This window comes from Camarhynchus parvulus, chromosome 25 (genome assembly GCF_901933205.1).
Source record: "Camarhynchus parvulus chromosome 25, STF_HiC, whole genome shotgun sequence".
NCBI lineage: Eukaryota > Metazoa > Chordata > Aves > Passeriformes > Thraupidae > Camarhynchus > Camarhynchus parvulus.
The window spans coordinates 2,792,651-2,805,028 of record NC_044595.1 but is presented as its reverse complement, the minus strand read 5'-3'; the positions used below and the strand labels follow the sequence as shown (position 1 = coordinate 2,805,028).

The window sequence follows — 12,378 nt, the reverse complement described above, 5'->3', positions numbered from 1 at the left end:
TCCCCATGTCCCTATCCCTGTTGCCATGTCCGTGTGTCCCCCTGTCCCTATCCCTGTCCCCATGTCTGTGTGCCCCCATCCCCATGTCCCTGTCCCTATGTCCATGTGTCCCCCTGTCCCCATATCCCTACCTCTGTACCCGTATCCCTGTCCCCCTGGCCCTATCCGTGTCCCTCTGTCCCTATCCCCATGTCCCCATGTCCCTGTCCCTATGCCTGTCCCCGTCCCTATGCCTGTCCCCATATCCCCCTGTCCCTCTGTCCCTATCCCCATCCCTATTCCCGTCCCCATGTCCCTGTCCTTATCCCTGTCCCTATATCCCTATCCCCCTGTCCCTATCCCTGTCCCCATGTCCCCCTGTCCCTATCCCTGTCCCCATGTCCCCGTGTCCCTGTCCTTATCCCTGTCCCTATATCCCTGACCCCCTGTCCCTATCCCTGTCTCCATGTCCGTCTATCCCCCGTCCCTATCCCTGTCCCCATGTCCCCATGTCCTCCTGTCCCTATCCCTGTCCCCCCGTCCCTGTCCCCGTGCCCCGCCCCACCCTCGGCGCATTCTCTGCCCCGCCCCTCGCGCATGCGCACAGCGCTTTCCGGGCGGTGCGGCCGTGACCCCGCCCCGGCCTCGTGCGGCGGTGCCGGGACCCACCGGGACCCACCGGGACCCAGCGGGACCCACCGGGACACAGCGGGACACACCGGGACCCACTGGGACCCACCGGGACACAGCGGGACCCACCGGGACACACCAGGACCCACCGGGACACAGCGGGACCCACCGGGACCCACTGGGACACAGCGGGACACAGCGGGACCCACCGGGACACACCGGGACACACCGGGACCCACTGGGACACACGGGACACACCGGGACCCACACCGGGACCCCCCAGGATGCTCCGGGCCATGAGCGCCGCGGAGCCGCCGGGCCGCGGGATGCTGTTCGCCGAGACCCAGCTGAGGCGGCACGGCTGGCGCCGAGGTGGGGCCGGGCGGGGGTCCCGGCACCGCGGTCCCGGCCTGTCCCGCCCCAAGCCCCGCCCCCCCCTGAGCGCCCCCGGCTCCCCCAGACTCCGATCCCCCGCAAGCCCCCTCTCTCCCGTGCCCCCCAAGCCCCATCTTCCCCAGCTACCCCCGAGCCCCGGGACCCTGCAGACCCCGGCAGCCCCTGATCCCCACCCCAGAGCCCAATGATCCCAGAGCCTCGGGACCCTGCAGCCCCCCCGGTCCCCACCCCAGACCCCAGTGGTCCCCCGGGACCCTGCAGACCCCGGCAGCCCCCGGTCCCCACCCCAGACCCCAATGGTCCCAGAGCCCCGGACCCTGCAGACCCCGGCAGCCCCCGGTCCCCACCCCAGACCCCAATGGTCCCAGAGCCCCGGACCCTGCAGACCCCGGCAGCCCCCGGTCCCCACCCCAGAGCCCAATGGTCCCAGAGCCCCGGACCCTGCAGACCCCGGCAGACCCCAGTCCCGTCCCCAGACCCCGGGACCCTGCAGCCCCCCAGTCCCCATCCTAGAGCCCGTGGTCCCAGAGCCCCGGACCCTGCCGCCCCCTGCCCCCCTCCTTCCTGCAGGACCCGGTCTGGACCTCTCCCCACCCTCGGGGTCCTGCAGCCCCCCAGCCCCCGGTGTCCCGGGCCGTGCAGGGGTGACGGTGCCTTGTGTGCAGGGCAGGGGCTGGGCAGGCGGGAGGACGGCATTGCCGAGGCCATCCGGGTGAAGGTGAAATGCGACACGGCCGGGGTGAGTCCCGATCCCCGCCCGGCCCCGGCCCGGTGCCGCTGCCCGGCGCAGCCATTTCGGCAGCTCCTCTGCCACCCTGCAGGTGGGACACGACGCGGCGGAGCCCTTCACCTTCCACTGGTGGGACCACGTCTTCAACAAGGCGGCTGCCAACATCGCTGTGGAGGCCGGGCAGGTTGGAGGGCTGGGGGGCAGGGTTGAAGGCAGGATTGGAGGGTGTTTGGGTTCCTCTGGTGACTCCTGTAGTGCCACCGTATCCCCCCAGGCCCTGTCAGAAAGCAGCACCTTGCACAGGGGCTGTGGTGGTGGAAAGGTGCTGCTTGGCTGGATCATTTCCAAGCCTTTGCCTTTTCTCTCCCAGGATGGCATCTCTGTGAAGGCACTTTCTGAGCAGGGAGGCAGCATCAGCAATAAGAAGCCACGCAAGGCCGGCAGCAGTGGGAACCTGCTGTACGGCCGCTTTGTGAAGGTGACTGGCCCCAGGAGCCTGGGGGCTGCCTGGCCCCCAGCTCGTTGCTGCTGTGGCCCCCAGAGCCCCGTTTTCCTTGTCCCCCTTTCTCACAGTCCCCATGTCTCTGTGCTGCAGTCAGCCACGCTCACAGCCTGTGGGGAGGAGTCTGTGACAGCCAGCTCTGAGAGCAGTCAGGAGGAGGAGGAGGAGGAGGAGAAGCTGGACCTCTCTTCCATCAGGAGGTGAGGCTGGGCCCCATCCCTTGACGGGGAGGGATGAGGGCTGGAAGGTGGAGCCGTGTTTCCCCCACGGATGCTGGGGTGACAGATGTTGTCTGTGTCCCCAGGCTGACGGACGAGGAGCTGGTGCAGGCGTGCGGGGGCCGCACAGCACACAAGTGAGTGCCTGGGGGGTCAGGGCTGCCCCCTCCTCGCAGGCTGGGCTGGGGAACACCTTCCCTGCTGGGCAACCAGTGCCAGTCCTCGCTGCCTGTGGTCATTGCAGGGGTGCCCGGCACGGCCTGACCATGAGTGCCAAGCTGGCACGCCTGGAGGAGCAGGAACGAGCCTTCCTGGCCACGTACCGGCAACGGGAGCAGCAGCTGGAGCCCCCAGTGAGCAGCCAGGGCAAAAAGAAGAAAAGGAAACAGTCCAGGGATGGAGCCGAGGTGCCACAGAGCCAGGAACCAAACACAGAACAGGAGGAGGTGTTGGAAGAAGAAAAGGTTGTGAAGAGGAAGAAAAAGAAGCAGAGGTCAAGCAGAGAAGAGGAGGTGACAGGCGAGGAAGAGATCATGAGGAAGAAGAAGAAGAAGGTGATCACAGAACCATGTGGAGAAGAGGTATCAGGAGATGAGGGGAATTTCATGAAGAGGAGGAAGAAGGCAGAGCTATGCGCAGAAGAGGAGGTGGTGGAAGAGGATGGGAAGGCTGCAAAGAGGAAAAAGAAGAAAAAGAAGAAGAAGCAGGAAGAGGAGGACAAAGAAGAGCCAGCTGAAACAGATGTATCTCTACAAGATACAGATGAGCCAAACTTGGGTCACAGCCCTACAAAGAAGAAGAAGAAGAAGAAGAGGAAGAGGGAGGCAGAGTGAGCAAGTGACATGGCTGCCATGCTGTGCAGCTGCCAGTCCCACCTGGCTGTCAGGGTCCTGATCCCGGTGCTGCTGGGTGCCGTGGGCTGCTCTGAGATCGTTCCAGATGGAGCCCAGCACTGTGGCCCAGCTGCCTGGGGATGCTGAGCTAGGAAAAGTTGGTCTGGAGCTGGATCAAGCTTTACTTCACCACCTGAACCTTCAGGAATGACCCTGGTTCCCCCCCAGGCCCTGGGGCAGGGACCCATTTGCCATGGGCCTGTCACAGAAGGACACAAGGACACGCCCTGCAGAGTACTAAAGTATTTTTTCAAGGGCATGAATAAATCTTTATTGTGATCAGATTATCCCAAAGTGTGAGTGGTGCCGTGAGTGGCAGACCCCAGATCACCTTTACACCTGTAGCACTTCCACTGGGCAGCAGCCCCAAAGAGGGCAGCCCCTCACCACTCCCACCTCCTGGGCCTTTCCATGCTGCAGGCTCACACCGAGCCCAGTGAGGTGCTGAGCACCCTCCTAGCAGAGGTTTGGGCAGAATTTGGCCCTGGTGTGCAGTGCTGAAGCCAGGCCTGGCCCCCCAGCCCCTCTGGCGCAGCTCTAGGTGAGCTGCAGGACGCAGTCTGTGCCGGGGTACTCCGGCAGGTTCAGGCTGTATTTCTCCTGGAGCGCAGGGGGCACAAACCTGCCCCCAAGGAAGTGGTACCGGCCCGTGAAATGCATCGCTGCCTTCTTGGGCGCCGTCAGGGAGATGAGCATGTCGGGCTGGAGGCCGTCTGCCTTCCCCTTCTCCACGTCCCAGCCTGCAACGAGCCACGGCCAGGCTGGAGCTGGGAGCACCCTGGCCTGGCACCTTCCTGTGGTGGGTGCAGCCACAACTCACCTGAGGGGATGTCGATGCTGGCGATGGGCACCGTGACACGCTCCAGAGTGCTGAGGATGCTGCCAAAGGGCTCCCGCACCGCTCCCGTGAAGCTGAAGCCGAAAATGGCATCCACCACCAGGCCGTAGAGCTCGTCAATAAACTCAGCCTGCGGTGGGGATGGTGGCAGGTGAAGGGCAGTCGTGGCCACAGCTCCAGGGGCAGGTGCTGCCAAGCTGGGGACTGCTCCTCACCTCAGCTGGGAACTCGGGGAGGAAGGGAATATCCATCTTCTTGCACTGGGTGGTCAGACCTTCAAAGAGGGGCTTGCTGGGGCGCTTGGGGTAGTACACGGTTGGCTGGTAGCCCTGCAAGAGCACAAGGAACCTGAACTAATCCCACTCTGGCACCAGCAGCAGCCAGAGGAGCGGGACCCTGGAGCCCACAGGTACAGGGGTGCACAGGGACCAGCACCCTAATGGGGACCCTGTGGCAGACTCACAAACATCTTCAGGTGCCTGGCACAGACCAGCCCGTCACCGCCGTTGTTCCCTGGCCCGCAGACCACCAGCACAGCGGGCTGGCTCGTGGTGAAGGAGTTGGGTGGGTAGGCCTGATGGGGGGCAAGAGGCACAGGATTATGATGGGGAAGTGGGCCCACACCATGGGGCCAGGATTTGCAAGACCCCCAACTTGGGACTGGCATGCCCATGGGACTGGGACGATTCCCAGGATTACCCTGTCTCCCTGGTGCCCACCTTAGTGGTAGCACAGCTTGGTACACAACGCTAGGACCACCAGGACCCTCCTTTGGCTCCCAGGGACCCCAGCTTGATGTTGGTGGGGATAGCACTCAGCCTGTAGTGCTGGAAGTCTCCCCCAGGCCCTCCACCCACCTCCCAGGCACCCACCCTGGCAGTGGCACAGCTCAGCCCACAGTGCCAGGACCCCCTTCTGCCCCCCAGGACCCCCACCTTGGCAATGGCAGTGGCACAGCTCAGCCCACCATGGCAGGACCCCCTTCTGCCCCCCAGGACCCCCACCTTGGCAATGGCAGTGGCACAGCTCAGCCCCGCCAGCTCCATCAGCTGATCCACGCTGAACTTGTACTCAGTGAAGAGCTCCTGGTCGATAGCCTGGGCCTCCTCCTGCCTAGGGGGGGGAGATGGCACCCCTGGGTACCCCAAAACCCGGCCAGGCCCAGCCTGGGGGCTGTGATGCCCTCGACTTTGCATGAGCCGGGCGGGGGGGACACACAGAGCCGAGCCCCCGTGTACATCCGCACCCCGACCCCTCCTCAGGCCGCCCGTACCCCGGCCCGGCGCCGCCTGCGGCCCGCCCGCCTCCTCTCCCGCCTCCCTCCTTCCTCCTACCCGAGGAAGCGGAGCCCCGTCGGGCCGGCCCCCGGGCTGGGGACGTGCATGGCGCGGCGGGGAAGGCACCGGCACCGCTCCCGGCCCAAACCCCAGCTCCAGCTCCAGCCGCGCTCCCGGCACCGCCCGCCCGCCCGCGCCGCCGCCACCAGCAGCCCCAGGCCCAGCAGCGCCCGCGGGCCCGGCATGCGGCGGGCACGGCCCGGTACGGCACCCGGACGGCACCGGAGCGGGCACGGCCCTGTACAGCGCAGTTCGGCTCCGGAGGGCAGCCGGAGCTCCACTGAGCAGGCGCGGGGCCTCCCCGGGGCGGAGCGCCCTTCACCGCCCGGGGAGGAGCCGCGGAGAGACCGTGGTGCCTGCAGGCCCCGCCGGCGCTCAGCCATTCCCCCAGGCTCCGCCGTTCCTCCGCCGTTCCCCAGCCCCCGCCGGCGCTCAGCCATTCCCCCAGGCTCCGCCGTTCCTCCGCCGTTCCCCAGCCCCCGCCGGCTCTCCGCCGTTCCCCAGCCCCGCCGGCTCTCCGCCGTTCCCCCAGCCCCGCCAGGACTCCGCCGTTCCCCAGCCCCGCCGTTCCTCCGCCGTTCCCCCAGCCCCCGCCGGCTCTCCGCCGTTCCCCCAGCCCCGCCGTTCCTCCGCCGTTCCCCCAGCCCCCGCCGTTCCTCCGCCGTTCCCCCAGCCCCCGCCGGCTCTCCGCCGTTCCCCAGGCCCCGCCGTTCCTCCGCCGTTCCCCCAGCCCCGCCGTTCCTCCGCCGTTCCCCCAGCCCCGCCGGCTCTCCGCCGTTCCCCCAGCCCTCGCCGGCTCCCCGGGTCACTCCAGCCCCTTCATTTCCTCGCCGGGACCCCGACATACAAAGGATGGCAGAAACGGAGTGGGGTCAGAACCGTGTTGGCTGAACGGCCCACCCCCCCCCTCGCTCCGGTTTGGGCCTGCACAGCCCCCCGAGAAGCGGCGTTTCCCCGGTGTCCTCCTGCTCACACGAGGCTGCAGACGAGGGACAGAGTCCTGGTGCCCGTGCGGGGTCCCCGGCGGGACCAGCAGCCGGCAGTGGGGTCATTGTCAAGGCTGCAAGGTCACGGAGGCGTCATGGGGAGTGAGGGTGCTCAGCAGGATGCAAAATGGAATAATCAAATCACGGAGTCACTGACTGGTTTGGGTGGGAAGGGATCTTAAAGCCCATCTCATCCCACCCCCGTGCCACGGGCAGGGACACTTTCCATTGTCTCAGGTTGCTGCAATCCCTGTCCAACCTTGCCTGGAACACTTCCAGAACTGGGGCAGCCAAAGCTTCTCTGGGCAACCTGTACCAGGGCCTCCCCACCCTCACAGTCAAGAATTCCTTCCCAATATCCCATCTAACCCTGCCCTCTGGCACTGGGAAGCCATTGCCCCTTGTCCTGTCCCTTCAGGCCCTTGTCCAAACTCCCCCTCTCTAGCTGTGTTGGAGCCTCTTTAAGCACTGGGAGGCAGGAATGGGCAAGAAGTTCATACCAGGGGACTGGAAAGCACCCTTAGATCTGCTGCCCCATCTATAGGGCATGGTTTTGGTGTTGGCTATGAGGCACCAAAATCCCCAGCCCCTGTGACTTTTGGCTTGGGGTCATGTCCATTCCAAGAAAGAAGCCCTGCTGGAGTCTCCACTTGTGAACCCTCCCCTCAGAGGACACTCTGGAGCCCAAACTTCCCTTGCCCACTCCCCCAAGGCATTACCTACCTCTGCGGAGGCCTCGGATGGAGGTTTTGGTGGTTTTGGTGCCCTGTGGGATGCGGTGTGAGACCCTCAGGCCTGGGCTCACTGCAGAAGCCATGTTCTGGTTGTCTGTGGTACTTACGGGGCTGGAGGCTGGCATGGGGCAGCTTGGCCGGGGACAGGGGGCTGGTGGTCCTTGTGCTGAGAGACAAGTGAGCCTTGTGTGGGGCTTCTGGACAGCTCCCCTGTCACATCGTGGCTGGACCCTCCCTAGGATCCAGCTGGAATGTTCCCAAATGCACTCCCAGAATTATGTATCTTCAAAAAACTCTGGGTTTTCACCATTAAACAGGAGAGGTCCCTTGTGCTGCAGAGGTATTTGAGTGCCAGGGGCTGTACTGAGGTGCCTCCCCCTTGCCCACTGACCTGCTAGCCTGGGGCTCACTGTGATACCCTGGAGCTGAGCTGGGATCATCATCATCCTCCCCAGAGGTGCCCAGGAGGCCACTTGGGTTGCAAGGCTCCAGTGTGAGACCTTCAGTCAGGGCCACTCTTGTGCCTCCAGGACAAACAGGCAAGAGCACAGGATCAGACTGTGCCAAAGACTCAGCTCCACCAGGAATTGCCTGATGGCTCAACCCCATGTTTAGTTTGCAGCCTCTCACCTGAATACCTGGGTTGTGCTCCTGGTGTACACCAATACAGCTTGTCCTCAGCCTGGGCTTTCCCCCTGAAGGACATGGAGTGAAGGAAGCCTTGTCTCCTGTTTCATCTGGAAACTCATTCCAGAGGAAGGAGAGAGGGGGTGGCAGCTTTGCTACTCACACCTCTTTTCCCTGGAGCTGTGTCCTACTGGCACGGGGCAGTGTGGAGCAAAACCGCAGCTGGCTGGGCTCCTGATGGGATTAACATGTGTTAATCTGCCCAGCAAAGCCCTACTGGGGTCCCAGTTCCCAGCCCTCCAGAGTGTGCCATGCCCTGGGTGATGCTCACCAGGCCTGGGTTGGGTGCCCAGCTCTGCTGGTAGGAGAGGTGGCTGAGGTGGAGTCGGTGCTGGATGGCATCTGTGAGCTTGTGCACCACCCGTTTGTGGGCAGCTCTGGGGCTGTCCTGTGGTGGAGAGAACCCATATGTGTGATGGGCTAAGTGGGTGCGCCCCTGGGCTGAGGCCAGTGCCCCATCATGCCTTACCTGACAGTGGGAAAGCAAAACCAGGGCCTCCTGATAGTGCCCGATGGCTTTCTGGGGGTCTCCGAGCTGCAAGCATGCTGCCCCCAGCCCCTCACACGCTTGCCACTGCCCCTGCAAGTCCCCTGGGAGGCAAAGGGCTGCGTTGGTGCCTGCACTGCTCAGCCGAGATCCCTGGCAGGCAGCGTTACCCAGCCTGAGCCCGCTGGGCTGCGGGATGTGCCCCCCCTCACCCGAGTCCCTGAAGGCTTGCAGGGCGTGCAGGTAGCTCTCGGCAGCATCCCCGTGCTTCCCGAGCTGGCTGCAGGCGAACGCCAGGTTCCCAAAGCTCTGCCCCTGAGCCCTGCGGTTCCCCAGAGCACCTGCAATTGGGAACATGGGGCTCCGTGCTGAGCTGGGCCATGCGGCCCAGCCAGGGGCAGGGATGGCAGTGTGGGGTACTGGGGTGGGGTATTGGAGTACCGGTGTGAGGTACAGGTGTGGGGTACAGGTGTGAGGTACCAGTGTGACGTACGGTGTGGGGTACTGGTGTGGGGTACCGGTGTGGGGTACTGGTGTGAGGTACTGGAGTACCGGTGTGAGGTACAGGTGTGAGGTACAGGTGTGAGGTACCAGTGTGGGGTACCGGTGTGAGTACTGGGGTACCGGTGTGGGGTACCGGTGTGAGGTACAGGTGTGAGGTACCAGTGTGGGGTACCAGTGTGAGGTACAGGTGTGAGATAGTGGTGTGAGGTACAGGTCTGTGGTACCAGTGTGTGGTACCGGTGTGGGGTACCGGCACCGGGTGCTGGTGTGCAGTACGGGTGTGAGGTACCAGTGCCAGGTACTGGTGTGGGGTATCGGTGTGAGGTACCGGTGTGTGTGAGGTACCGGTGGGGTACCGAGGTGTGTGAGTAGTACGGTGTGGGGTACCAGGTACCGGTGTGTGAGGTACCGTGAGGTCAGTGTGCGTACCGGTGTCTTGAGGTACCGTGTGTGAGGTACCGTGCAGCGCGGCCGCACGCCGGTGCCAGCCCAGCGCGGTGCCGAAGCTGCGCAGGGCGTTGAGGGCAGCGCCCAGGTTCTGCAGCAGCGCCGCCTCCCGCTGCCGGTCCCGCTCCCCACCGCACAGCCCCAGCGCCCGCTCGAAGCTCTCGGCAGCCAGGGAGAAGACGCGCAGCTGCGAGTAGCCGAGGCCGATGTCGTTGTAGAGTTTCCCTGAGGGCAGAGAGGAAAAGCAGGCGTGGGACCTGCCCCGCAGGGCCCTGAGAGGGGAGGGCGCGGCCTTACCTCGCAGGGCCGGGTCGGGGATGGACTCGCAGAGCGAGCGGCACCGGGCGAGGACGCCGGCGATGTCCGCGGCCCGGAACCGCCGGCTCTGCAGCATGGAGCCACTCGCCCTGCTCAGAGCCACGGCCGCGGCCCCGGGGCTCTCCGCCGCCGCGTAGGCCTGCGCCGCGTCCAGGAAACACCGCGCGGCCCGCGCCGGCTCCCGCATGCCCAGGTAGCAGCAGCCCATCTGCACGCAGGTCCCCGCTCGGCTGCCAGCCTGAGCAGCACCGGCGTGCCCGGAGACTTCCTCAAAACACTCCAGAGCCTTTGGAAAATCCTGGAGCCCTTCGTGAGCCGCCCCGACGCTGAAGTAAAGGCTCCCCGGGTGGTCCCCGCTCTCCGCCTCTGAGGGCTGGGACTGGAGAAGGAACTCAAAGCCCTTTCTGGGCTTCCCAGTCTCCACGTAGGCAGCTCCCAGGTTGAAGGCACAAGCCCTGTGGAGCTGGGGGCTCACTGTGTCCCTGGAGAGGAGCAGGGCTTTCCTAAAGCACCCCACTGCCTCCCGCCCGGCGCCCAGGGCCAGCGCCCGGTGTCCGGCCCGTGTGAGGCCCTCGATCGCACCCACCCGCGCTGCCGCCTCATCCCCTCCCTCCTGAGCTGCTGCCCTGGCCTCAGCCTTCTTCTTCTTCTTCTGGCTCTTCTTGCAGCTGGTGGGGGCTGCGGGGGTGGTGGTGAGGGTAGGGGCAGAGGGGGCAGAGGGGGCAGTGGGGTGTGTGGGGGAAGAGGGGTGTGTGGGGGCTGTGGGGACTATGGGGTGTGTGGGGTCAGAGGGGGCAGAGGGGTGTGTGTGGGGGCTGTGGGGACAGAGGGACAGAGGGGGCAGTGGGGTGTATGGGGGCTGTGGGGACAGAGGGGACTGTAGGGTGTGTGGGGGCAGTGGGGTGTGTGAGGGAAGAGGGGGCAGAGGGGTGTGTGGGGGCAGTAGGGTGTGTGGGGGCAGAGGGGGCAGTGGGGTGTGTGGGGGAAGAGGGGGCAGAGGGGACAGAGGGGGCAGTGGGGTGTATGGGGGCTGTGGGGACAGAGGGGACTGTAGGGTGTGTGGGGGCAGAGGGGGCAGAGGGGTGTGTGGGGGTGGTGGGCTGCGCTCCCAGCTCAGCAGCCTCTTCCAAATCCATGGGCAGGGGCAGCAGCCTGCCTGCAAGACAGGGAGGTGCTTAGGCAGCCAAGCCAGCATGGTCCAGCCAGCAAGCTCTTCTAACAAGCAGGATTATTTTATATTATTTATGAAAATTAGGGATTCTTGTAGCCTTTGCTATTAAGTTCCAGGAAAGAAAAAGGTCTTTCCATGGAGGACCCCACAAGCCTTGGTGGCCACGAGAGAGGAAAGAAGAAAGAGGTCACTAGGGGAGGAGGAGGGACACCACAGCATGGAGTGGGTGTTGCTGGGGTGCTTTTTTGGGTGGTAGAATAATGGGTTGCACATACTTACTGTTTGCTCCTCAGGTGCAAAGGGTGCTGAGAGCAGGGAGCAGAGAGACGAGGCATCCCCACATTGCTGCCACAAACCAGGGCTCTGCTGCAGGGATGGAGGATGTCTGAGGCACCTCTGAGCTTGGGCTGCCTGGAAAGGTGCCTGGAGCAGGTCACAGCCTCCTGGTGATGGACGGGCAGGTTCTGAGACAGGAGCGTGGCAGGCGGTGGCACAGGCTGGGACAAAGCCAGGCCTGTTCCTGGGAAAGCACATCCCACAATGGCCCCGCTGGCTCCAGTTTCAGCCCTGTCACCAGGGTGGTGTGCAGTGCCATGGCAACTCCGTGCAACTCACCAGTGTGAGCCCTGTGAGGGATGGATGGATGGGAAAACTGTGTGGTGGACTGTGGTGGTGTTCACAGGGGTCCCAAGAGCAGGGAAGAGACAAGAATGTTGACTCCATGTTTCAGAAGGCTTGATTTATTATTTTATGATATATATATTATATTAAAACTATAGTAAAATAATAGAAGAAAGATTTCATCAGAAAGCTAGCTAAGAATAGAAAAAGAATGATAACAAAATTCTGCGACTGACCGAGACAGCCGCCACTCCCCGATGTCCTGGGGTCCTGGTGTGTCACCATAGGACATAAAATAACAGGACGCAGACACGCTTCTCTTTTCAAGGCAAAAAGGGAGTTTTAAATTCCTGACTCCAACATTTATAGATTTCCAAAAGTGACAGTGGATTGGAGGGTGACATTGCCACCTCTCCAATGACACTGGACAAACCAACAGTCCATCAAATTTCTCCTCCTCCATAAAAGAATGCAAACAATAAGTTATTTACAGAAAGTGTGTGAGAAAGTTCCTTACAAGAATGTAAATATCAGAAGGCTTAGAAAATGTTAAAAAAATCAGGGTGACACCGGTGTCCTGGTGCCCCTCTGTCCCGGGGTCCCAGTGCCCTTTCCCGGGGTTCCGCAGTCCCCTGTCCCGCTTTCCCGGGGTTCGGGGTCCCGGTGTCACCGTGCCCTGCTGTCTCGGTGTCCCGGGGTCCCAGTGCCGCCATTCCCTGGTGTCCAGATGTTCCGATGCCCCAGTGCTCCCTGAGCTCCCCAGTGTGTGTCCCACGCTCTCCCCCACGGTGTCCCGATGTCCCGCTTTCCCGGGGTTCGGGGTCCCGGGGTCCCAGTGCCGCCGTTCACTGGTGTCCCGGTGTCCCGCTGTCCCGGGGCTCGGGGTCCCGGTGCCCCGCT

General features: G+C 63.7%; 3 protein-coding genes across 3 annotated transcripts; 1 reads left to right on the top strand and 2 right to left on the bottom strand.

The window, feature by feature from the left end:
* The first annotated feature begins 842 nt into the window (after positions 1–842).
* GPATCH4 (G-patch domain containing 4) lies at positions 843–4,317 on the top strand. The gene is made up of 7 exons (XM_030965288.1): positions 843–981; positions 1,671–1,744; positions 1,827–1,919; positions 2,106–2,213; positions 2,331–2,437; positions 2,542–2,592; positions 2,700–4,317. Exons 1-7 carry the CDS (start codon positions 894–896, stop codon positions 3,286–3,288), a joined length of 1,110 nt encoding a protein of 369 aa, XP_030821148.1. The 5' UTR covers positions 843–893; the 3' UTR covers positions 3,289–4,317.
* NAXE (NAD(P)HX epimerase) lies at positions 3,593–5,789 on the bottom strand. The gene is made up of 6 exons (XM_030965289.1): positions 5,521–5,789; positions 5,191–5,299; positions 4,650–4,760; positions 4,402–4,515; positions 4,169–4,316; positions 3,593–4,088 (listed from the first exon to the last, which is right to left on the bottom strand). Exons 1-6 carry the CDS (start codon positions 5,706–5,708, stop codon positions 3,886–3,888), a joined length of 873 nt encoding a protein of 290 aa, XP_030821149.1. The 5' UTR covers positions 5,709–5,789; the 3' UTR covers positions 3,593–3,885.
* A 670-nt stretch (positions 5,790–6,459) lies between these two features.
* Positions 6,460–11,452, bottom strand: TTC24 (tetratricopeptide repeat domain 24). Its single transcript, XM_030965162.1, has 10 exons — positions 11,397–11,452; positions 9,666–10,312; positions 9,381–9,593; positions 8,630–8,758; positions 8,400–8,521; positions 8,202–8,318; positions 7,874–8,104; positions 7,635–7,767; positions 7,233–7,409; positions 6,460–6,583 (listed from the first exon to the last, which is right to left on the bottom strand). The coding sequence occupies exons 1-7, from the start codon at positions 11,450–11,452 to the stop codon at positions 8,030–8,032; spliced, it is 1,359 nt and encodes a 452-aa protein (XP_030821022.1). The 3' UTR covers positions 6,460–6,583; positions 7,233–7,409; positions 7,635–7,767; positions 7,874–8,029.
* Between the last annotated feature and the right edge of the window lie 926 nt (positions 11,453–12,378).